Source organism: Embiotoca jacksoni, unplaced genomic scaffold (assembly GCF_022577435.1).
Source record: "Embiotoca jacksoni isolate LCO1_2020_lvr unplaced genomic scaffold, fEmbJac1.0.p SCAF_22, whole genome shotgun sequence".
Lineage (NCBI taxonomy): Eukaryota > Metazoa > Chordata > Actinopteri > Embiotocidae > Embiotoca > Embiotoca jacksoni.
The window spans coordinates 8,856,543-8,883,000 of record NW_027185363.1 but is presented as its reverse complement, the minus strand read 5'-3'; the positions used below and the strand labels follow the sequence as shown (position 1 = coordinate 8,883,000).

The following is a 26,458-nucleotide window of genomic DNA, read 5'->3' as shown; positions in this document are numbered from 1 at the left end:
CTGGGAGAGGCCTAATTGGCCTCAGCTGAAACTGATCCCTGATTGTCCTTCTCTGGTTTGATAAAAGGTAGTAGCAGGACACCAGACACGAGAGAGGACACGGAGTAGCAGGGTGGCTGTGAGACAGATCAGTACACAGAAAGTGTGTATGTATTAGTGATGGTGAGATGAAGCCTCATGAGGCATCGAACCACTTCAGCCAATTGGTTCGAGAAAGGGTTCATTTCTCGAAGCTTCATGTGCACACGAAACCACCTACTGGCCAAGTGTATAATCACAGGCAGCTGTATCTGAACCACATGTGATGCATTGAATTTTTGTGTCTGTTATGGCTGTTGGGAATGACTATGAATTACAAAAATGTATGACCAAATCATTTCTGTACATAAATTATCACATATGTGCATAATAAAATATTTTTTGAATGTATTCTGTGTGTAAATTTTCCCAAAATGGTAGTATCATGTGATATGGCAGGTTGTGTAATAATGTTTTTCTGTCACTTTAGGAAAATGGCATGGGCTTAAGCAGGCAGAGGACAGTGAAAGTGCTTGTGGAACTAGGAAGAGGGGACTGAATATGCTTGTGTAACTTGGACAATGATGTACAGGACAGGGGACATTTTATTCATTTTTATTCAGAAATAACAGTTTCTCAACAGTTTTTGGTTTTGTGGATGTCCACATGTCAGAAGTAAGGCTAACAGCAGCCACCTTTTCCACTTTAGCCTTAGCCTTCTCCTTAGCTGACTCATACTTGGCCTCCACCATGGCATCCAGAGCCTAAAGGAAAAAATATATAGTGCTGAACTGTGAGACACAATAAAGTACTCATTTGTTTCATGCATGCACCCATACATACCTGCCTTGTAGAGAGAACATAATTAGGATCCAGTTTGGACACAAATGCCCTGAATCCAACATCATCCACAATACTGAAGGGCTGTGTGTCCTTCACTATCGTGGAGACGAGGGCTTCATCCAGCTCTTGTTTTCTGGTGGCTGGTTAAAAGAGAATAAATACAGTGTCTGTTACCTGTCTTTATTTGCACAATAAACAAAAGTGAACAGGGAAAAATTGTGATGGTGCATTTGTAATATTGTAATGACTTACCTTGGCTGGGTGAAGCTCCTGTTTCCTCCTTATTCTCATGCAAGGCACGGTAATGCCTCAGCATGGATGAGGTGTTGTTATTGTACCCCAACTCCTTGGAGCACAATAAACACCTCACCTTTGAATAAAATAAGAAACTGTGAAAAATACAGTTCTTGATAAGCAAACCTAATGTGTCTGAAATAGAGTTAGATTTAGCTTACCTTATTAGGAGTTATCAAATCAAAGTGTTCCCACACAGGGGAAAATCCTCCTCTTCCCAGCTGGCTCCATCTTATCACCTATCCTTCTCTCCTCACTCTCCTAAATCTCCAAACTATCTCTCTCTCTCTCTAAACTCTCCAAACTATCCAAACTCTCAACTGACCTCAACTCTCCACCAACAACCCACATTTTGAACGGAGCCTGAGGGGTTTATATTGCTTGTCAAACCTCCCGGCAAAATCTGAACCACTTCTCGAAGCAGTCACGTGGTACAGCCGGGCAGCGAGGCTTCGGACGTCATCATTTTTGGCTCCTCCCCTAAATGAAAGCAAGCCTCGACACGCGCTTCGAGGACACGCCCCCTCCGTTACTCGACACACGCTTCGAAGCGTCGGCACATCTCGTAACATCACTGGTGTGTAAGTAGTGTACGGTTGTGGTGGAAATAAACACCTTGGAGACAAGAATTCATCTGACTATTGCCGTTCGTGCTGGGAGAAACCACCCGTGGTAGGATGCAAGAAAAAACAAACCTAATTGTAGTGCTAAATATATATATAAATAATACATTTCACAAACAAAGCAGTATTTTCCAGCGAAAAAAAAATAAATCAAACACTTAAATAAACCTGTTGCCTCGGTGACAGTTACATCTAGTCAAAGTAAATATGAGCGTATTTGTGTTATATTTGAATTTTGACAAACATTTTACGGAAGAGAGCTTATCTCAAAACTGAGACGGAACCTTTGTTACCTGACTCACCTTTCACATCGGCTTTATTTTTACTCGACACCACGCTACATTAGCCGTGCTGCTCATATTGTCGTTTCATTAGGTAAGAACTGAATGAAAATATGAAGAAACGACCGTGGTTTTTGTTGCTTTGTGAACACTAAAGGATGAGTTAAACCCAACTTTAAGTGAAGTGCTCGTAAAGACTTGTTTTGTACTGACACGAACTAAGTAGCTTGGACAAGCAACCATGCCAGCAATTGAGCAAACGAACTGAGTGGTGATGCGTTCACAACCGTGGTAGGTTTTGAAGTCGCTTTGGACGGTGATGCGTTCACTGACCAGTTGAAGTTGATGTATAATTGCACGTTGTTCCTCTACTCAAGTAAAAGTACCAATAACACAGTTTTAAAATTAAAATCCCACCAGCAAGTAAAAGTAGCCTACATCAGCACAAGTTACCTAAGTTAAGTAAAAGTACAGCTCCCTCTGATATTTTATTATGACACCATGTATTGAGCATGTTACTGTTCAGCAGCTTGAGGTTGAGCTGGGTAAGTTTTACTTTTTAATTACTTCCTATCCTGGGGGTCACGGACTTCCAAGAGTCACACTATAAATCTCAACATAATCAGTGGAAAAAAAAATACACTACATTTTAATAAATATTATCATATCAAAATATTACTATAATTACAGATTAATAGTACTTCTATTGAAGAAGTCATATATTACCACTGAACATCGGCACATACAATAAAAAAAACAAAAAACATTTCTGTTTGCATTTGGCTTTGTAAACAAAACTTACACGGGGCAGGTAGAACATAAACAACAACCTAAATACACAACACCTTTTACTGAAATGTACAGAGAAATCCCCGAGAATCACTGAGTAAAACAGGTACCAATAATAAAAAACAACAATGTAGTGTGGTGGTGATAATACTTCACTTATGTGCCATTAACCACAGCCGAAGAAGGAGGCGCAACAAGATGACGTCATTAAGAGAGCGCTAAATCAAACAATGTGTAAATAGTGATGAAAATGACATTCCTGTTAGTTTCATCCCAATGTTTTTATACAGATTAATGAAAATGATTTAAATGACTGTGGTCAGCTCAGATAATCAGGCGATTACGTAACTCTGCCGTGGTTATAACTCTTGTACATTCTCTGTCTATGGTGGTGACCCATTGAAAGGAAAGGGTCGGGCGTATCACCTCTCCTTGTGGTAAAAGATGGATTTTTATACTTGTCTTGAGTAACTGACAGCGTATAATCATCGATCGTCCTCGTATCATTTTCTATTTCCAACAGAGAGTGTCAGCCGTCTGGTAACAACAGGGTCTCTTTGAAAAGAAGAATGATGGAAAGTGCTCATCTGTCTTTTTCACGAGGGGGCCGTTTATTTTCATTCTTTGAGTGCCACCACGAAAAAAAAAAACGACAGGGCAATGAGAAAAAGAGAAAGATGGCAGTAGGTGATGTCTAACATATGACATCTCCAATTCTAGTTATTCTTCTGTTGTTATTTTGTTCACTCGGTTGCTCCAAATATTTTTCAAAATCAAAGCAATCCGGTGTGTGAGTGAAAACCATTGTGAAATCAATATGCTACTTTTCATTCTTACCTCCTTCACTGCAGTCTGAGAATCACGTGAACAAGAAAAGAAGAGTTTTGGCACAAGACGAGCGAAAACACGACGCCCTGCAGAGCTCAAAGTGACGAGCAGAAGCTGAGGCCTTTTTGTTGTATTCATCGTTTGTGGGTCTGTGTATGTGCCATAGCTTTGACAAAGGGAGTCGGTGATTCATTTGAAAAAGCTGCAAAACTCAGCATCTTTCCCGCTCGTTAGTGATGTACAACTGATGAATCAGTCCCTCGTATCTAAATAATTGATCTCCTCTGCTTCAGGTTTTAAAGGACAGTGTGTGGAGGGGAAGGTGCGCAGGTGAAGCGCTGAGGATGATCCTGGAAGAGAACAAGCTGTTAGCCTGGGAAAACACTTCCTATGTGTTAGTTCAACGACATCAAGATCGTTGTCGGAAAGGTAACTAAAGTGCATTCAGTGCGAGTGACTCTGTGATCCAAGAGGTTCTCAGATGAATGTCTACGTGAAGCTGGTTACATTTTTAAAAAGCGTTTTCATGCAAAAACTACATGCACCCCTTGTTTGAGCTCGTTCATGAAAATTCTTCCGTCAGCATTAAAGCACAATAACAGGTAACTCTCTTCCTGGTCTCTGCTCCGTTTTCAACGTCATACATTTTTGTCAACACTCTGAATTACATTTGATTTGTTTGAAAGGTGCTCTATAAATGAAGTTTGCTTGAACCACATTGGAATTATAAAATCACAACTATCTCAACAGAGTTTTTGTGTCTATCCCCAGCATGTAAAGCTGCTCGTTGTTTCTCTTGGGTTAATTATGAGTCTCTGAGCTGCATGTTTGCCATCTTGCAGGCTGGGGGAAGTACAGGATTGCTGATGAACCTGCATTCTGCCAATAAGAAGGCAGCTGAAAGTAAAGATTTCTTCATATGCATTCAGATCACAAACGTTGCATGTATTATTCTACTTCAGTCTGTTTAAAAATATAACCGACAGATTTGGAGCTGTTTATAGTTTGAGATGATTTATTTCTTTATTTCTGAGCCATGCAACATGGCCTGTCCCGCATGTGATTACAAAATATGGCTGTTTTACAAAACTTGCATCTTTCAGTAGTGTCTACACAAAAATAACAAAATACTTATAGCACTTATAGTCTTTCAAATAACATGTTTTTGTGCAAAAATGGCAATTGATCTTCTACTGGCCTTCAGTTTATCCAGATACATTTGTATTTTCAGGCTTCTTCCAACTAACTTGGTTATATACAGTAAATGTTTCATATGTCAACAGGCAACTCTGTCCTTGTGCATCATCCATATTTACAAAATCAATATCTGTTTTCATCCTTCCAAACACAGCACTATGCAGTTACCAGAGCAACACAAAAAGGACAATAGAAAACAAAAACAACACTTCAAGTTTTTTCTGTATCAGCCAGACAGCAGTAAACTAATCTGCTTTCAACATCAAGTTTGCAATAAATCTTGAAATGTAGATGTATAGAAACTAAATCATCATGTACATGTATCCACAGTTTGATTTAAATACATAGAAGTAAACTAATAACAGTCCTGAGCTGATTCAGGCAAGATTAAGTTACAATTCCTTTTCGGTTAGATCTAGTTTTACGGTGATTCGATGAGGGTCACTAAAGCTTATATTTCCTCAAGCAAAGTCTTTTGAAGTATCGTGCACCAAATGCTCAAAATAAACCACAGCAGTAGTTGTAGGTATAATGACATGCAGGACAGCGTTTGCACTGTATCCAGTGTTTTAACATGCAGATGAAAAAGCTTATTACTCCAGTTACTGCTGTCATCTGGGAAAGGTGAGCGCCATTAGTTGCTAATGGCAGATTGTACACAGTGAAGTCTGGTTTTGTTGTTTGGAGGGGGGGGGGGGGTTATTTTTTTTATTTCAGGAAGTGTTTTTGATAAGGTTTTCGATTGGACAGACTTAGCAGCAGAGAGGGAGGGCCACAAACAAATCCACAACCCCCCCACATATCACAAGAGCACGGTTAGTTACTTAAAATTTGCCCAGACTTTGATCGGACGTCGGTTCAACACACAGCAGCTGTATCTCTGACTTCAGTATTGATTTTCTGAAAAGTGTTGATTAATCTTTATACGCCGAGACAGAACCTTACAGCATTTTCAGCTCTAATGATCCCCTTAAAGGATTTAGCAAATATAAGTTACCTCTAGCAGTCAGGTAATTTTAAGTGAGCTGAGGAGGAGTCTGTCATCTTCAGATGAGAAGTTGTCAGTCAGGGCAGATTGGATCTATTAGCGCGTGATGTTTTTTTCACCCCTGGGCATCGCAGTGCTGCTGGTTCCACAGCAGGAAATCTCTTTACTGGCCTCAAAACATCCCTTTTACCCCGCCCTCCCTTTTACAAACTGTGTTTTATAATGTAGTGTGATCTCTGTCCCGAGGCGCTGCTACATCAAACAGCCACGACTTCACGCCATATGCGACACAGATTCCACGCAGGCTTCCCAGCAGGGAGCTCTGTGGATGTGCTTTGTATGAGGCTCATTTAGGGTGGCAGGTTTTATCCCCCTCTGATAGAGATGTGTACCATACAGCTGTCTCCAGACCCATTGAAGCAGCTCCCAATCCGCTGGCCCACATTTATAAAGGGATTTTAAATGTTCATTAATTTAAACAATCAGCGTCATCCCGGCTCAGTTCTTTCACACTGGCAGAAGTAAAACAGCTCTGACAGTTTGTGCTAATTTGTGTTATTCCTCACCGCAGAGAAAAATCCAGGTTGCAGCAGTTCTGTGAACATTTTTCTTTTTGTGTTGGGATTGTATGAGTCTGGCTCGAAAGTTTTGAATTAGTTAAAGTTTTAGGATAATTTAAAACAGCAGTATCAGTGAGATTTTAAAACTATTCCTTTGGAAATGCTTCAGCCTTATATATGTCAAATTATATCCTGTTTGAACACAGCATCTTTAACCTGTTGTTTTTTTCAGCATGATTCATTTATGCAGATAAAGTTCAAATCAAATTGGACATGAGAATATTTTTATGTCTTTGCGGCAGCAGTGTTTATTTCGGGTCGGCAAGTTCTCGTAGATTTTTAGCTTTGTCTGTATTGGTTCGGCTGCACCAGTTAGTGTTGAAAATCTCTGTAATCTTCTGTAAACTTAATTAACGTGGTAATATAAGTTACAAAATGAAGTATGTCCAAGTTGAGACGACTCAATTCACATTTGTAGAACTTGATAAAATAAACTCAACGAGCATCTTTTTTTGGTCCAAATGAATTGAATTTATTGACACAAGAAGTTGAGTCAACAAACTGGATGTTGTATCAACTAATTTATTTCAGTGTAATAAACTTGAAATTATACATTGACAGTCAAAACAACAAGATGACTTGAATGAGTCAACAAATCGTTTTTTTACAGTGTGCTCATGTTTATCATAACTAGACCACTGAAAATTGTAGAGTTTATTGCAGCGCGTTCTCCTTCCCAAAGCGTCCAATTACTGGTGTTTTATCAAAGCCATTCACGTATCATGTGGACGCATAAGGTGCCGTGTGCCTTATGTGTACGCACCAAAAACTACGTGGTTGGGATTAAGGGAAAATATCATGGTTTGGGTTACTTAAAAGAAATCCACGTTGACTTTTGCTTTATCATTGACTCAAACACAGATCTCGCAGGTGAAAGTCCTGGGTTTGTTCCATCCAAACACCACATGACCCTTCTCGACCCGCCTCGTCACAGGGAATAAGACATAAGATACCTTGTGTGTATCTCTCTGACGCCAACAGCTGTGATAAAACGGCAGATATTTGATGCCCTGGGAACGAGAACAGTCTAGTTTATTCACATTTACAGTGTATTGTGTACACATGGTTTAAGCTGTTCCCCTCAGTTCCATTGAAGCGGAAATCTTATCACCATGTTATGCTGTCGTTTGCAAAGATATTTTACACGGTAGAGTGTTTCCAACTTAATGTTAAAAGTATTATAGACATTGATATTTGTATCGGCCTCATAAATCCAGAAACAGTCAGGCCAGAGTATTGCACCATCATATACATGTATGTTGGAATTCAGTCAAGCGTCTTTTATTGAAGATGTGTTTTGTCTCGCTTCGGAAGGCTTTAATCTGGCTCAAAATATTGTTTTGCACGTTTGATGACACCTTTGGAAAAACAGCATTTTGTGCACAGATAAGACAAATAGTCGAAGGCTGCACGTAATGTACGAAGACTAAACACAGACTGTGCAAACACCAGTAAGCAAATCCTATTTATACAGCACAATTGAGCACGTTGAGCATGTTTACTTTGACATATTTGCTGTTTTCTGTGAAAAGAAATGAATACTTTTGTACACCTCATTAGACAAAACCAAATATCTGAAGATTTCATCTTAAGCTTTAGAAAGTATTTAAGAAGCTTTAGGAGTATTTTTCAGAATGTTTTGAATAAAAAAAAAATAAAATCCAACACATAACTAATTGAGAAAATAAGTGCTACCTTAATTGATAATGATGACAGTTTTTATTGATCATTTCCATACTTTTACAAAGCTTACAGATTTTCAGTTTTTGTTGTCGTTGTCTGGGGAGTGATAACTTTACTTTATGTTTATGGGCTGGACAAAATAATAGGAACACCTTTGATCACCACTAATAATAAACATAAAGTAGAATTAGAAGGGTTTATTGTCGAGCTGTGTGCTTCTAATAAAATGCTCGGTGAGTGTTTTCTGCCAGGTATTTTCTTAAGTAACTGATTTATTATTTTGTCTAAAAAACTTCTGGTAAATGTCAGCGAATTAATTTACAATACTCACTGAATGGAATGACATTCACAAAAAAATGCCGGCTTATTTTCCTTGAAACTGGATTTTAGTGAGTGTTGAATGTAGACTAACTGCAGAACAAGAGGATGTGGCACATATTCCCGTGTGTGTTTATACAGTTCTCCTGCCGACCTCTGACCTCACAAACTTTCAGACCCACAGGAAAACCACCCTGCAGACTCTTCAGCAAGTGCATCCCCAGATCCTTTTACTTTTATCAACCTGAGCCCCTTCGACCCACCGACCCGTAAGGGCAATTTATGGGAAAATTCCTGGCTTGCAGAAACAATTGGAGATCTAGCCGTCGTTTTTGTTCTGTTATGCAACTTTTAGCGCTTAATGATTGTGCTGTTGTGTTCTCTACAGATTTTGAGGCTCTTTTCATGACGACAGCCTCCAGTGACAGAGACTAACACGTCTGCAGAGGTATGATGGATGATATCTGCACCTTTTTTTTCTCTGCATTTTCTTTGTGGAAAGCTAACCAACCATTTACTGTCTAATGACATATAATTTCCTTTCATAGTCGTCCCGTGTTCAGGTTTTTAAAACATCCTTAAATAGTTGTCATCCCCTCCAGATGTTGTGAAATTCTTGAGATCCGAAGGATATGGTATGTTGAAATTATGAGCTTGTATCGCGCGCATGTCTTTGACTGCTTCTGAACTGGATTGCAGGTTTCAGTATACTGGAGAACACCTGTTGGGAGTGTAATTATACAGCAGAGCAGAGGCTCCGTATGCTGTCGCCCTTAAACACGCTGCAGATGGCATGTGATAAGTGATGGTCTAGTAAAGGGGCTTAAATTATTTGTATGACCGTGTGTGATATTCACATATATTCTGTGTGTTCCATTTTATTTCTGCAGCGTGTCCTGTTGCGTCATGAATTTGTACATATGTGTGCAGTGGGTACACAACCACACCTGTGTTTATGTGACACTGGTCAAGAATGAATACATGTGTAGATTTTGTGTATACAAACCAATTTATTAACTTTTTATTACTCGTGGTAAATTTTATTCATAGATTGAAACTTAAAGAAAATGAAGATAAGTTTGTTATGTTTAATGCTTTGAAAGCAAATTAAGTTAAGGCAGCGCGTAAGAGTTCAGAATATTGTCTGTGAATTCTAAACTTATTCTAATTAGAAAGTCACAAGATGCATCAAAAAGTCGATGTAATGTATCACAGTTTTTTTGAACACCACTTTGATCATGTTGACAATATTACTACATTTACAGTAGTAGCTGTTCTGGTAGCCCGGTATCACTCCAAAGCATGAAATACACCCGTCAGTTCACCACAGAATACCGAGTCAGCGCTTTGGTGTGAAAAGTACACGCACGTATGATCTGGATCAAAGAAGGAGGTTATGTGGCCAAGTAGAAAAAGTGACCCAAGTCCTCTTTGGGGGGAGGTTGGGGTGTTTGGATGGAACGAACACATGTTAAACCCGTGGTCGAGTCCGTGAGAAAGCAAAAGTCCATCTAGATTTCTTTTAAGTAATGTTAGTTACTTACGTAACATATTCAACTTCCTTAACTTCTTGACATTTCAAAGACCAAACGATTAACTCAATAATAAAAAATTAATAATCAGTAGATTGGTGAATAGAATGAATCTTTAGTTGCAGCCATAATTGAAGTTCAAGGAAAATTGCCTTGTTTTCTGAACTGTAAATTCAATGTAAAACCTTAAATGTGATTTTACCACATATACGAGTTAAATGTTCCCATTTTGGTCATTATTTCAATCTATTACCGAGATGCTAATTGATAACGTTAACAATGAGATTCTTGGTTTTTTTTCCCCCATTATCAGCTAAATCTGAAACCTACTGGATGCAGTGTTTTTTTCAGAGTATATGAGGTGCAGAATCTGAAGAGTAATATGAGGGGACCGGAGCTTCAGGCAGAACTGAGAGCGAGTGTGATAAACCCCAATGCTGCAGCCAATAAACACCAGGAAATATGATAACTTCTGGAGAGGAGCTTTAAAGAAGGAAATCAATACTTACGTCGCATATGAGAGAGTGAGGACAGTTTATGCGACATATCATTGTGAGCGCTGTGGGCCTCTCGAGGTGACCAGCACACAGACTGATGTGTGTCTGTGGATTACATCACCACAGTAAAGAAACACTCCTCCAATGTGTTGTCCACAGAACATGTGAGACACCAGAACAGATTCAGAAACCTATTTTTTTTTATACTCTGCTGGGACTGTTTGTGAAGGTGTCGTGTGGATTCTATCATTTCTAAAATTGACTGCCTAAAGAGAGACTCCTCAATATCAGCAGCAATGATAATGCTGATCTGAAGGTCAGTTATACTTTCAGTTGTGGGCAACGGCATGATGGGGTTTTATTACTATTCAGCACAAGTGGAGACAGATAAGCGTCTGAAGAACACAAAATGCAGACTGCAGGTTTTTAAAAGCGCGCTGTACAGATTCAGCAAAACAGAACTGTGCTGTCAGCACACAAATGTCTAACAGTTCTATTCAAGACAATAGTATTAATTACAGCCTAATACTCTTTAATGTGCATTACCCAGCACTAGCTACACACCAAATCTCACTGGGATTTCTAAAATGATACATAAGCGAAGGAAGAATAAATAATCAACCTTATTAAAAGGTTTTAGAAAGGTGTAAATATATCCTTCGCAGACATGGCACAAATTAACGTATCTCTACTGTAATAGATTACAGAAAGAAAAGTCTACAGGCATGCAGGCGCTTCTCTGAGACTGCACTTTGGCACAGCAGTGCTTTAAGCTAAAGGCTAACATTGCATGCTAACATGCTTACATACTCGATAAATTAAGATGCTAAATATATGTAATGTCTTAGTTTACTGAGTAGCATGCTAAAATTTGTTAATCAGCTCAAAACCAAATCAGCCGATTTGAGCATCCTTCGTTTTGCAGCTGATGGGCCATAAACATAAATATTGGAAAAGAAATTTGCAGCAGGGAATTGGGATATTTCCTATTTGAGAACATCCCACTTCTGAGTTGAGAGCGTTCACAAACAGGCAACACAAAAGCAGAAAATGTTCAATATTTCTAATTTCAGAACACAGAAAAGTGACAAACAACCTCATCATCATTCATATAAATCAATGCAGAGACGAAATGGAGCTCAATATTATTTGTACACAACACGTTTCGATGAACTGAGTGTTTTTAACATTCAACACAGCTGGTAAACAAGGCAGCCTGGGCTAACCAAGATTGGATACCTTTACCTTTGCAACAAATGCTGCCGTGTCAGGTGACACAGAAATCGAATTCTCAGAGATTTCAAAAACCTCCCACCTTCATGGATGGTTCCAGTTTGTTAGGTGTGTTTTCCTCCTCTGTCCTACTGTTGCTCAGAGTTTCACTTTTCTTCACTGTTATTTTAGTCTGGAAATGCGGCTCGCGTCGACGTTTGCTGAGCCACTCTGAAGGGCGGACCAATCAGCGACCAGTGTCGGTGGTTTCGTACGATACGTTGAAGTCAAGTGTTTTTTTTAAATGTAGTTTCAGCAGTGGTCTTAACAATTGGTTAAAGCTGCTCCAGTTGTTTCACAATGAAGCCCGTCTACGCCCAGTAGGATGCAACGACTGCAAATGATTCTTGATGGAGCGTCGCCAGACCTTTATATTCATAAAGTGAATTTGGGTCCGGTACCACCAGGCTGGTATTTTTGAGGATGGAAATTTCCCACTTTCTAGTTGCTCATGAATGCGCCAGGTGACCAGATGATGCCATTAAAAGAAAAAAGAGGAGCTTAATCAAAGTCTTTTGGCTTTATTGTCTGGTTAACATGAATGCTTGTACAAAGTTTCCTGACAGTTCAGTCAATACTTGTTGAGATATTTCTGTCTGGACCGAACTGATTGACCAGTCGACTGACATCACGACCTACAAAATGCCCCAATAAGGAAACATTAGGTGTTATTCTGACAGTTCAATCAATAGTTGTTAACTTTTCATTTGACTAAAAACTACAAAGCTCAGATCTGCTCAACGTCTCCAGCTGACAGTGAATGGTGAATCTGAAATGTTTAAGATTTCTCAGCTTCTCAGGTTTGGTTTAATGTTTGCAGTGAAAGCTCTCAGACAGAACTTGGAAACACTTGAGACTGCTGTCCTCACCGCATCCATTATTGTGACTTTCTTTTCTGCACTGAGAGGACTAACATCAGGTTTAAAAGTTGTTGTTAATAATCGCAGAGTGATTTGCTGTTGATCTTTGAGTGTGATGAGCCACTCGAACCACAGCTAAAGTGCTTATATTAAAGTGTGTGACAGGCATCGTCATTTAACAAGGGTCTGTGTTTTTAATGAGCTTTTCTTTCACAAGTAGCATGAGACACTTTATGGGCTTTTCTTAGCCCAAATTACTGTTAAGGCGCTCTGAATTTTCCACGCACACAAGGAGACCGACATCTCCTGATGGCAGCTCTGTTTTAAGATGAAGAACACAGGAATTTGTCTCCTTCTGTGACAGCCCTAATAAATCAAAAATGTATAAATTGCAGCGATCATAGCCAAGGCTGAGTCATCATCCGTCATGCAAGAGGGACCCATGTCCTCAGGGACAAACTGTATGGCAGTGGAAAAGTGTCATTTAGGAACGGAGTGTCAGATGATGCTTCCGGCAGTAACTAGATTTAATTTGGGTTTTAATTTCATAAAGACCATGTGAATTATTGAATTTATATATATAAATATATAAATTTATAAATACATATAAATATATTTATATATGAGGGTTTGTGGAGAGCGTGTGAAGCTAATTTGATAAAAAATATAAAGAACAAAAAAGTCACTTTTTAAGTTAACTCTAGCACCTGAACACCACAGATTGTAATGGTGTGTGAACTATTTAGCCAGTGAGATGTCATAATATGCAATGTGTGAACAATTGCATGTTCTGCCAAAAGTCCTGAATTTTTAGCTAAAAGTCAAGAAATAAAATCCTCTAATGCCTTAGTGTTTTAGATGTAACTCTACATCTTTGCTTTTACTCAGTACATGCCGAGCAATGACTCTGCAACTAAGCTCCGCCTTTATTTCCACCGACACCTCCGTCATTTGTCTGCAGCTCGAGCTTGCAAATCCCCATCCTGACATTTGATGGGATTGTTTTTTGATTCTTTTTGGTTATTTAAGTATGTGACATAAAAATCTGTGTTTTGTGAAATTGTTATTGAGCCTTATTTTAACAATTTAACATGGACTGTAGCGCATGGTGCAAGTGCATTAAGGGCTTGTCCATATCCACTTTTGCTAGTTTAGCAATGGATAATGTGAGTGCAAACTAAGGTGCATGGTTCATAGGGCCGGTACGTAGTACCCAAATTATTCTAACTCAACCAACGGATTGTCATTTCTCATTCCCTCAAAGAACTGCTCGTGCACAGATTGATGTAATAATAATTTTTCCCATTAGAATTGATTCATTTTTGGTCTTTTGCATGTTGCTGTGCTGCATGTCCTTGTTTGTGTACTCGGAGAGGGTCTGCGCATTGTGCACTCACCTATGTAGGCACCCTTAGAATAACACAAAAATACTGTAAAATTGCCAAAAGGCAATTGCTTTTCTCTGCCTCAAGATAGGAATATAAGATTAGTTCATAAGTGCTCAGCCATGACTGCTTCTTTCACTCATGATATGTCTTCCAACATACAAAAAACACCACTTGGACACGTGGACAAGGTTTTAAATGGTTAGTTAAAACTCAGATAAATGGTTGAAACGAGCTGAAAGTTGGTAATAAAAGGTTGTGATAGAGAAAAATTTGGAGAAAACATTTTGGGACGCACCCTGCAGAGATGCTGTATGTATATTGTATCTACATGTTTGTGCTGGTCTGTTTTTTGAGGGCAGTTTTACCTACAAAGGCTGCCTGTGTTGTCTGAGTTCCTGTTTTGTAGTTCCCATTGCTCCCACATACATTATATTCCACTGACACAGACCGCAGGCTGTGTAGACTACGTGGCAAACTCCAAGCTTCAGGACGGTGTACCGCACAAACAGTGCTGTTGGCAAGCGCGTCCTAATGGGTCTGCCTTCCACAGCAGCAGCAGCAGCAGTTTGTTTCATTAGAGGCTCTCTGTATGAGACCTGCTGCTCCTAATGGAGCTTCCTCTATGTTGTTTAATAAAAAGCATGCACCAAGAAAGTAAACCTCGTTACCGGCGGGTAAAAGATTTTTAAAGTGTGAAATCGTGAAGGTTTAGTGGTCTGAGATTTACCTTTTTTTTTTTTATTCTACGTTGGCCAAAACACTTTGACTCAGATTTTTTTTTCTCCCGCAGCCGCTTTGAGCTGCAGCATAAAATAGCTGAGTAAGACAGCGACTGACGGCAGACTTCAGACATTTACAGGCTGACACCAAGTTTCATTATCAAACGAGCTGGTGCAACTGCTGCTTGGATGTGGCGTTGCATCACTGACGTGAAATGAGTCATGTTCCTGTCATTCTGGACAATATTGCTCTCACATTTGTCAATATAGTGATGCAACATATTAGTTATTTCAGAAATAGTTTCTTAGGCTTTGCAGTCAGTGGCTGCAGAGAGACAGAGATGAAACAGTAGGGTGAGACATAAAAGACGGATTCCTTTAGTTTGTTTACAGTTGTAAAGGAAGTGATTGTTATGACTGCTATTTGTGTATCTTTCGGAGAGTGCATCGGATACCAGGACTACTTCTTGCTCTACTGACTCTGAAGTTTTATCAGCGGTTGCCCCAGGCGCTCAAGCTGTGTGGATTTAAAACTGTTTAGTTTTTACACTCACACCCACTCAGCTGTTTATGTTAATTTCTTTCTTTCTCAAATCTTTTTATTGATTTTACAAATATTTTGAGGAGAAAAAACTGTTAGTCCGCTGGTTGGATTGCAGCATCATTCAAATAGTCTATAAAAGGTTTCCAGGTTGTTTATGTTCATTTCAAATGTCAAAATCAACTATTGGCTGAAATACAATCTCACCTCATATGATGACCCCAAATTCCAAAGCTGTGAGGAAAGAAACGCGGCGCTAAATGGCACCTTGTTAATGTTTCTCCACAGAGAGCAGCGGTGCCGCTCACCTTTCCTAATTACAGGACCCCCTATTGGTTGGATGGATGGCAGCACAGGAGCCAATCCCGGAGCGCCTAACAGCACGCCAGAGCTGTACGACATGCCTTTTTTGTTTTTAATGATCAATGGGGCTCCTTAAAAATGTTTCCCTGCGTGTCCGTCCCATACAGGGGAGCAGAGAGGTAGAGGGTCCAGACAGCTCAGGCAACCACGGAGCAGCAAGCCCCCTCTCCCCCCCTCAAGAGAGCCGCTGGGTCCAGAGGTGATCACAGGAGGCCACAACTTCAGCACCTTTGCAGGTAAGGATTGACGATAGTGCTTAGGTTTTTATCAGAGTGGCTGCCTTCAACTTCCACTGCTTTGTTTGAAACCTGAGAAATTCCTCAGATTTAGGAGCCAAAGTCACACTGCAGGAGATAATCTGTCGTGAGCACAGCAGCTGTAATTCAACAGCAAACCATACAGCAATGGAGAAGAACATCTCCAGCTTTTGGCTCTTTGATTGCCGAGTTCAGTCGCTCTATTTGATGTTCTGATATTCAGAACCGAAGCCTTATTTCTCTCAGTAATCCCTGAAAAGCTCCATTACAGCATGTCCTCAATCCTCTCTATTGTCTTGGCATCAGCCATTTAAATAAAAGCTCTCTCTTTGTTCCAAGTGCATTGTCTTCTCAAGGATTTCCATATCTAACAGTCAGCTGAAAAATTCCCCACAAAAGCCAATAAGACGCAGGGATCAATCAAAGTTTAGTTGCATTGTAGTGTTACTGTTCACAGCCAGACATTCATCCTGCAAATACACTGAATATTGTTTACTGTCTGTTCCCTCAGGACGCACATCAAACAGAAAATGGCCTGTGTTAGACGACCATCGCTCTCGCTGATCCACACAGGACTCCTGTTAGCGATTGTTTTATTACCAGGTGAGACGTCAATAACAAATTAATCTGTGACTTTAGACACAACCTGTGGTAATCTTCTCTCATGTGATATTAGTTATTTCTTGTTATCATTGAAGATATTTCAGTGGCAGCCTTTTGGGAATTTGCTGAGCTGAGGAAGAGTTACACGACTAAACATTAATTACATTTGGAGATTTTCTCTTTTTAATTTTGTGATTTTACAAACAAGTATTTTTTAATTAAATTTTTTAAAAAATGAAAGAGAATAACACTGAAATTTTTTGCTTTTGGTGTCAAAATAATAAAATTTCTGGTGATGCAGCGATGACTTCTAAACATAGTGGTCTGTTGTTCATGACCCTTCAAAACAAATCAGTACATACTGTCAACCCTCGGTCACAAGTTGTACATTTTACCTCCTCATTTCTTTCATTTAAAGGATTTACTGTTACACTGATGATTCTCTGAGATTTTTGGGAAAAAAAACCATGATTAATTACTCAGTTTCATGTAGTTACAATATGTTCAGCAGTAAAAAGTTTTTTTCCCATATTAATGCATCAATAACAATATTTTATAATATAATAGTCACATCTGCTATTTATCTGTTATACATAACAAATACTCAGAGGTGGAGTGCATTTAAACCAGTGCTGTACTTAAGCACAGTTATGATGTACTTGTACTTTTACTTTAAGTATTTCATTGTGATGCTCCTTTCTGCTTCCACTTCACCACACTTTGGAGAAAAATATTATACTTTGTACATTTGTACAACATTTATCCTAAAGCTTTAGTTACGAGTTGTTTTGCAAATTCAGATTAATGATATGAAATGCAAATCAACTAATGAATTACGCTGTATTCCAAAGCAGTATAGAGTTACAACAAACGAAAACGTAAAGTGATGCACTCATTAATGAATCAATAATTATTTATTTATTAATTATTATTAATTCATTTATGTAAAATATGTGAAGCTGAAATGGGCCCTTCTGCATAATGAGTACTTTTACTTTAGCTACTTCAAGTACAATTTTGATGCTGATTCTTCTGTACTGATACTTAAGTAGGATTTTGAATGCAGAACCTTTACTTGTCACAGAGTATTTTTACTTTAAGCAAAGGCCATAAATACTTCCTTCACCACTGCTTTTACTTTTGATATTTTAAGCAAATGTGGCTGGTAATGCTTCCAGAACTTGTAGTTCCTTGTTTTTGCAGTGTTGCTACTTAAGTAAAAGATCGTAGTTCTGCTGTCTCTCCAGGCTTCTGGTTTTCAATTTATTGTGAGGGTACTTTACTACAAATTAGTCCTTGTAGAAGCAGTGGTGGACACTGCCACGTTAGTCTGTGCCTCATTTAACAACACCATATTGCTCTTGTCTCCTTAGCAGTAAAGCAGCCCATCCTGGTGATGCCCTGTAGTACTGTGAAACCTTTCTGAAGTCATAAAAACACATCTTTCCCTGCTCCTCTGGGAGATTTTCCACATTAATAAATGAGAAGGACTGTAAGCTTCTGCGATAATCAGCTGACTTGGCCGTTTTCTCGTAGTCATAAACCTCTGCAGGGAACCCCCAGTGGAGCAGAAGACACTCAGACACGTCCTCTCCCTCCTACCAGCCACTTTTACAGTGTATTGGTAATTGGGTTGTGTGAGGGCCCGCTCTTTGTAGTTTTATAGGTTAACTTTAAGGAGGCCCCCAGTAGTTGCTCAGACTCCACCGGTCTGGTTCAAACGATGCAGGCATGGAGCTGGGTGGGGATCTGGAGGTGGAGGACGGGTAGGGGGTGTTTTAATCTGCGGGACACTGCCGGTGTCAGGGCGCCAGAGCCCCAGTACCTGCCGTGTTTCACCCGGGGGCCTATTAGTGGCTCAGCGTTTTCCCTGATGTTGAAGGAAAGCTCAACATCTGGTCGTACTCAGAGAATGTCCCCGCTGCTGCTAATGTGGCTGCTTGCTTGTGTTTTACAGAGTTTCTGGGGGCCGTTCCAGTGGAGCAGCACAAGCAGGAGGACGGTGAGGATGTGGCATGCGGGACACGATGGCTGTAACAACTCAAAAAAAGACTTCAAAAACATCAATCACTGATATTTATAAAGAAATAAATGATTCCTCCATCTGATCTTCCTTCCTTCAGTTCAGGCAGTTAGCGCCACTTAAATTTAATGATGGCTCGGAATAAAATCACCCTTACAGTCTGGTAAAGTCCAATCTACAGCTGAAAGAACTAGTATACAGAAAGTGTATTTTGATGATAAATGAATAGAAAAGATTCAACAGATTAACTGAAAAATAATCATTAGTTGCAGTCAATCCTTAAACACTGATATGTACCTTAGTTTATCTTATAATAGACAGCACCTTACTTTATGATGCTAATGTATATAATGAATATAATGAATATATGCTAATGAATATATTCCTCTATTCATTCTGCATTACTTGTATAAGGATAGATTGTAGACCTATAAAATATCACCAAATGTGCAGCACCTCAGCTCCAATACTGTTCTCACAGGTTACAGTAATGTCTACATTGATGGTTACACTCCAACTGCACCTTATGTCTATATTTTTGTATTTCTTTCTATAGATAGTATATAGAATTAAATAAAAATGTCCCATTGAGGGATCAATAAAGTATATCTATCTATCTGTCTGTCTGTCTGTCTGTCCGTCCGTCCGTCCGTCCGTCCGTCCGTCCATCTATATAAAGATAGACAGATTGGACAGATTAACACTAGCTGTTAAACCATTTCCAGTTTTTGAGCTAAACTAAGCTAACCAGCAGCGAGCTGTAGTTTGATAGTTAATGCATAGACATGAGTGCGCTATTAATGTTCTCACGCTGAAAAAGAAAGTTAAACTCTAAAAAAAAGAGTGAACTCGGATTATCTGGCGTTTTATTATTCTAGATGTTTTTTCGACAAAGAAAACGATCTTTTCAGTTTTACTTCATTGAATGTGATTTCTGGCACCAGCCCTCACTTTAGTTCACTGTCTCTCCCTCTCCTCCCCCGTCAGTGGCGGCAGTGTCTGATGATGTGAAAGCGGAGGCCATGCCCAACCTGAAACAGCTGGTTCGTAGCAGAAGGAACGTCCCCGTGTGGACTGTGCCTCAGTTCCAGCGCCTGCCTGACTTCTGGGGATGGTACAAATACTTCATGGACAGCCACAACCAGGAGGGTGTGAGTGGAGTTTGTTTTACATGAATTATTCAGTTTCTCCCAGACATCATAATGAAACAGTGCTTGTTTTTATTTTCAAAACTGAGGCAACAATTTGCGTCACTGATTTGAATTTTAAGGAGAGTTTTTCCTCATTTTGTATCAAATATGGAACATTTTCTGCAGGAAAAAGACAGACTGTTACAGGTTGTTAATTTAGTTTTGACAGGTTCCTTATTTCAGCCACTTAGAGGACTACAATAAATGATTTATTACTTAGATCATGCTTATATAAAAGTATGAATATGCCATTACCCTATTAATATGGGAAGATACTTTTTAGAGCTTAGTGCCCGTGAGAGCTCTGTGGTTTAAGAGTCAGGCTATACAGACCGAGAAACAGAAAAAGCTGTAAAACTACATGCATTCCTTCACAGAGGATTTATGTTCCTCCATCAAGAGCTTCATGTTCATTCTTTTATTTTTCGTTTTACTCTTTATGGCATGTACATAATATTAGATCAGAACAGATGTGTTCATTTTGTCCTCTTTTCTCCCTGTTCTTCTTCAGGTTGAGGACCTGGATCGTCTGTACATGGCCTACCTACAGAACAAGCACAGGTCAGAGGAGGGACCCACCTTCAACCACTACCTCAAGCACCTCAGTGAAATCTACAAGTCCTGTGCCGATTCTGACGATCCGGAGTGCATCGCCGAATCCACTAGCAAGCCAAAGGCCGCCATGGTGATGCCTGCCCCTATCAAGTCTGCTGCTGTCAGGCTGTGCAACCCCTATCTCGACCCCAGCTGCCTTATCCACCTCGTCCCCAAGGCTGCCGTCCCGGAGCCGGCTCCGGCCAGGGTGCCAGCTCCTATCCTCACCCCCATGTTGCCCAGGCCCCAGAAGGGCCCCACTGGTTTCTACCACTACGCTCCCGTCCTGGAGCCCTTCCTGAGCGCCGAGCAGACGGCCGAGCTGCTGAGAATCTGCAACCGTGACGATGTGGAGTGCCTGCAGTACCACCTTAGAGCGGCGTTCGGCTACCACCCGGACCCCGGTCCCGCTCCGTCCTATGCCGCCCTCAATTGTGACCCCAAGGACCCCTACTGCAGGCCTCTCCTGGTCCACAAGGCCCCTACTGGCTTCTACCACATGGTCCAACCCAGCTGTGACCCAGAGGTGGATCCTCTGTGTGTGACCAACGCGGTTGCTCCCGCTCCCCTGGCGGCTGGAGAGGTCCCTAAAGAGCAGAGCTGCAACCCCCTCTTTGAAGCCGGCTGCAACCCGCTGACCGCCACCAAGCTGTCCGGCCTCACCAAGCCCGTCCTGGAGTATGCCCCCAAACATGCGCCCGCACATCCTGCTGCCTCTCTGTCCTGCGACCCTCGCTACGACCCATACTGCACACTGGCAGCCGCCGCTGCCCTGCGCCCTCCGCAGATCCCTGAGCACCAGGTCTGAATCTGAAGTCCCGTTCGTTCGTTTGAATAGTTCAGTGTTTTGACTAATCTAGTGTAATCTTGCTCATTGAATGGTTCTACTAATTGTCTATTCCTTAACATTTGGTGTATTAAATGATGTCGTAAAACGAAATGAGTGTTGAATAATGCTTTTACTTGCTGTCTTCGATCTGCTTTGCATCTTTTTTGAACCCAAAAACACAATTCCATCGAATCAACCAGGTCCGCTTCAAACTCGGTGACCGAGGCAAGACCGAGGAGGGCTACGACTGCAATGTGCACTATGACAAAGATTGCACCCCGGTCAGGTCTGGCCCCGAGGCCAGGGCCGACATCAAGGCTCCAGCGAAGCCCTTCTGCCATCCGTTTGACCCCAACTGTTACAAGTTTGCTTCACCCGCCGGCATTGAGGCCCCAAAGCCCGGCACGGACGGCATAATCCTGCCTAATCCTGACTGCGACCCCGAGTTCGACTACAACTGCCGCCTGCGTCGCGCTGAGCCCGCCGCCGCCGCCGATGACCCTGCTGCTGCAGACGAACCGGCTAAGGAGGCTGCTGCGTCGCGCTTTGAAGATTTTCTCCGGGGCTTCATGAGCCAGTCCAAATAGATCTCAGAATTTTTTTTTTTTTTTTATAGCAGAATCAACACCGACCACATAATCTAACTGCCGGAGATGGAGCTCACGCTACAGTCTCTAAACTTTATGGACTTTATGGACCACAACCTTCCACAGTTTCATCAAGGTCTTCCAAAGCTATCAAATCAATCGTGAAATGATACATCTTTTTAAACAGCAAAACCTGATTTTCCCAGACAATCTGAAGGCTCCCAAGTTTTTGGTCTGTTTTTATAAAGCAGCAGTCAGCATATTATATATCTTGTGAAACGTGTAGGATAAATACTTCATGTCTGTATGTTTGTAGAAAAGAGTCGTATGTATAGATGTGTGATAGAGTAGGGTTAGTTTGAATTTGCGCTAGTGGGCAAGATTTTCTCTCTGTTGTACATTCTTTTTGTCCCGAGTGTATTTAATGTTGTTTACCACAGTTTTCTGTCACTCTTAAACCTCACAATGCTTCTTCTGTTAGGTTTTATAAAGTTCTAAATAAAATAAAAAAAAGATCTTTTGAAGTTTTCTGCCATCCTTACCTCAAGGTACAGATACATCTGCAGCAAAGACAGAATCTTACAGTATAGAAAATGTTTTGAATGTTTTAAACCCCGCCGGAGAAAGAAAACATAAATTCAGTGCATCAGTCCCCAGCTGTTGCATCCAATATGCAGCACGTCGTCGTGCCAGCTGGCCTGCCGTGTAGAGCTTTTACCAGTTTATGTTCTCCCATTATCAAAACAGTTATTGTTGCTACATCTGCACAGTTTATTTTCACACATAATCACCATAAATATATGTTTTGCATGATAGGATACCCAATTCAAGACCCCCGATGGATTAGAGATACAGTTGGCACAGTTTTTCGGTTTGTGTTTGTTTCTCTTTTGCCTGTATTAGATAGAAAAGCAGGAATCCAGATAGGAGTCGCAGGAAAACACAGGAGGATGTCACGTAACAGGGAGACCGGGTGGAGCTGATAAATATGTCTCTTAATCACCTGTTGCCTCAGTGAAATCTATTGGCAAATAATTATGTTTTCATAGTCACCTTAAACTAAGAATTGCTGTTTTTTTTTTGTTTCCTTAGAACAAGCCCTTGATATCTACATAGTGGGCAGGTCCTCCTCCAAGGAGGGCGCAATGTTGCGGCGCCATGTCTTTACAGTAGCCCAGAAGGGACAAACCAAACACTGGCTCCAGAGACGGACTTTCATGTTTCTCACCAGTTTCGTGGCCACAGCATATTCTGGCTCTAGCAAAATGGAAGCAGAAAGCTGTCAGTAATACATACAATTTGAGACAGTCTAATTTATCAATTGTAATGTAACAAGCTCAGGATTGTAAAGCTGATTTTTGGCCCCAAATGCAAAGTGAATTTCCATGATGACTGTCTGAACAAGTATGTGTTTCCACAACACGTACACAAAACCAAACAAAATGATGGTCTCTGAGGCAGATGTACGAGCAAACAGATGAATATTTAAATCACAGTTTACTATTGCAGATAGAGTACCTCGTGAGCAGTTCATGTCTCCGTTGTAACTGATTCAGAAAAACTACCTGTTGATTGCTACAAAAACGGAACCGATGAATAAGGGCATTTTTTCCAATCTTTACTTAAGAAACACTGAATGACAAACTTCTATTTTCTCCTTCAAAGCTGAAATATTATATTTTAGAAATGAGTTGCCGCTGTGGGCTGCAACGCCTGCAGGTCTGCTTTTCAATAACCAACATTTCCAGCACGCAGCAGTCACTCTTGAGCAGACAAACACCGTAGCTACTGACAGTTTTAAAGGCAGGTACACAAACGACCGGACCCAGTAATGACTACCTGAAAACAACATGCAGTCAAGAAAGCCCCATATGTTCCTAATTGTAGCCGTTGTACGGTAAAGTTTGGACTTGTGTTGATCTCTCCTGCTGTACTGGAATTAAAACTGTCTGAAGCAGGCTGGAGTCAGAAATGTCAACAGCGTTTTATTACATTTTACACAGCGGGATCTGATATGCTCATAGTTTCTCACTTTCTGAAATGCAGGGAAGCTCAGGAGGTTACATTATGTCACTGTGTAGTGTGAGTCCTTTTATTTTTCCACTTTGCTTTGGTACAAAAATCACACTGCCATACATGCTCATTTGCTCACAACATCATACACATTTTAATATGTAAGTGCAAATATGCTCAACTTTGTTAAGATTCAGTTGCCATGGTAACATGTTCATCTTCAAATTGAAGTGCAGTTTATCACATGTTGTTACAGTAAATAGATTTTATTGTGCCACTCACATATTCCAATACGGCATATTTCGTTTTTCATGTCCCCGATTTCATTGGTTTGGTTAAACTGATATTTCAACAATGAATATTTGTATTTTTTTCAGGTAAGAAATTGCACTAAGAAATGCAAATTTAGGGGTCCTCTGTTTTCTTTTTGTCTCATAAATTGCTGCACAGCACAGGATAAAATCATATGGTGAATTTCAATTAAATTTATTTCATTTTTAGTCCATGGTCCCAAAACACTTTGCGGTCAAGGAAAAACACCATAATAAATGATTAACATCAAGGAAAAATTAGAGAGGAAGAGTGTAAACTTGTTTTTATGAAGTCTTTTAATATGTTTTAATTCAGATTTTGAAGCAAATATAAAGAAATCTGCCATTTGAGAGAGATTATTTTTGATATCCTTAATTTTAAAGGCAACCTTCTAATGTAGTAGGACATCTTTGATTTGCTTCACACATGTCTCAAGCCAATACATTCATGTGTTGTAGATGTCTTTAATCAAGTATGGATCAATCCAAAATAAGATAAAGTGTTTGATTTCAGAGCTGTTTGAACTTTATCTCTGGAGTGTGAGTCTTTCATGGTCAGCGATAATCTCCTAATCAAACAATTAATCAAAGGTCGGTGGTGTCAGCAGACCACCTCCACACTGATACAAGTACAAACACGTTATGGTGCAAGCTTTACACAACAATTTATCAAAGACGAAAGTTCAGTATCTTTAGGTGAGATATGTGAAAGCTGCATAAAATGTCGTCGCTGGAAATTGAATTTCATTAAAGGTTGTCTGGAGGGAGCAAAGATCAAACAGTGAAGAGGAGAAAAAGAAAATGTTTGGAATCAATTTCACGCCTCCGTGAAGAATAATTGCTGTGGATTTTAACGTGATATTAAGATAAGCGCCTTTCAGCCTGTCACAGCGGAACACATTTAGTCAACTGGTTTATCACGGCTGCCTGTTTTGTGTTAATTACTAAATAACTGATGAGTTTATCTGCCGTGAAAAACCTTTTTTCCTCCTCCTGCTGCTGTCTTTGATTTTACAAGACAGATACAGATAGATAGATAGATTAGATTAGATTAGATTAGATAGATAGATAGATAGATAGATAGATAGATAGATAGATAGATAGATAGATAGATAGATAGATAGATAGATAGATAGATAGATAGATAGATAGATTCGATTCGATAGATAGATAGATAGATAGATAGATAGATAGATAGATAGATAGATAGATAGATAGATAGATAGATAGATAGATAGATAGATAGATAGATAGATAGATAGATAGATAGATAGATAGATAGATAGATAGATAGATAGATAGATAGATAGATAGATAGATAGATAGATAGATAGATAGATAGATAGATAGATAGATAGATAGATAGATAGATAGATAGATAGATAGATAGATAGATAGATAGATAGATAGATAGATAGATAGATAGATAGATAGATAGATAGATAGATAGATAGATAGATAGATAGATAGATAGATAGATAGATAGATAGATAGATAGATGGACCAAAGAATTTATTGTTTTGTCCTCAACCAAAAGACAATCAGTTTCTTATCATGCAGGACTGAATGTTTACTCACTTAATGAAGTTAATTTTCTATTGATCTAATCAATTTATTGACTTATCGTTGCAGCTTTGCTTGTGCACATTTTGTTGCATTCATACCGACTGCAGTCTCATCGGATTTAGAGAAAACTCTCTGAGAGATCTGGTATGTTTGTAAATTGAGATTAATACCCACTGCGGAGCCACGCCATTAAGAGCTATACCTAGCAGGAGTACCAGGAATAGTTTGACATTTTGGGAAATGCTCGTATTGGATTTCTTTCTTAGAGTAAGACGAGATAATCGATACCACGCTCATATCTGTGCATTATAGAGCTTTAACCAGCAGCCTGTTAGCTTAGCAAGATGGGCGAAGGTAGCCTTCCAAAACCCACCCACCAGCACCTCACTCATCAGTTAATATTAAACAAAATTTATATCAGCAATAGAAAATACAAATTATTATGATTTTTCATCCACTATTGAAACGTTGTCAGTTGGTTCCTCAAGATCCTCGCAGAAGAAGAGACAGAGAGATGATAAATATAAACATGTGGAAAATATTATGTAAATATGACATGAGGGTTTGTTTCATGGAGCCTATAAATTGGAGCCTTATACTTTCTCTGTGATTTTGTCTGCTGCTATTTTTTTGTCCCCTCGGTGAATTGGATGCTTCAGTTTAAACCACAGTGAGCCTCATATGGCAGAATTTATTTCGCTCTCATCAAAACACCAACTTTTCCTCCTCAGCCAAGCACAAAAACACACAGCATTTGTCTTTCGCTGTGTGAATTTAAATACATGTAAAAAAGAAGTGGTTGCAAACACACTTATGCAAAGGAAGTTGTTA

The 26,458-nt window shown here is 39.9% G+C and overlaps 1 protein-coding gene across 2 annotated transcripts; it reads left to right on the top strand.

Annotated features, from left to right (window-relative positions):
- Positions 1-1,749: 1,749 nt before the first annotated feature.
- On the top strand, positions 1,750-22,201 carry and2 (actinodin2). 2 transcript variants are annotated; one of them, XM_069158050.1, is made up of 9 exons: positions 1,750-1,827; positions 3,970-4,105; positions 8,871-8,930; positions 15,762-15,890; positions 16,423-16,514; positions 18,472-18,516; positions 19,525-19,688; positions 20,239-21,123; positions 21,351-22,201. In XM_069158050.1, exons 5-9 carry the CDS (start codon positions 16,442-16,444, stop codon positions 21,735-21,737), a joined length of 1,554 nt encoding a protein of 517 aa, XP_069014151.1. In that variant the 5' UTR covers positions 1,750-1,827; positions 3,970-4,105; positions 8,871-8,930; positions 15,762-15,890; positions 16,423-16,441; the 3' UTR covers positions 21,738-22,201. The 2 variants fall into 2 exon arrangements, with proteins under 2 accessions (XP_069014151.1, XP_069014152.1); XM_069158051.1 differs by lacking the exon at positions 1,750-1,827 and adding an exon at positions 2,161-2,350.
- The last annotated feature ends 4,257 nt before the right edge of the window (positions 22,202-26,458 follow it).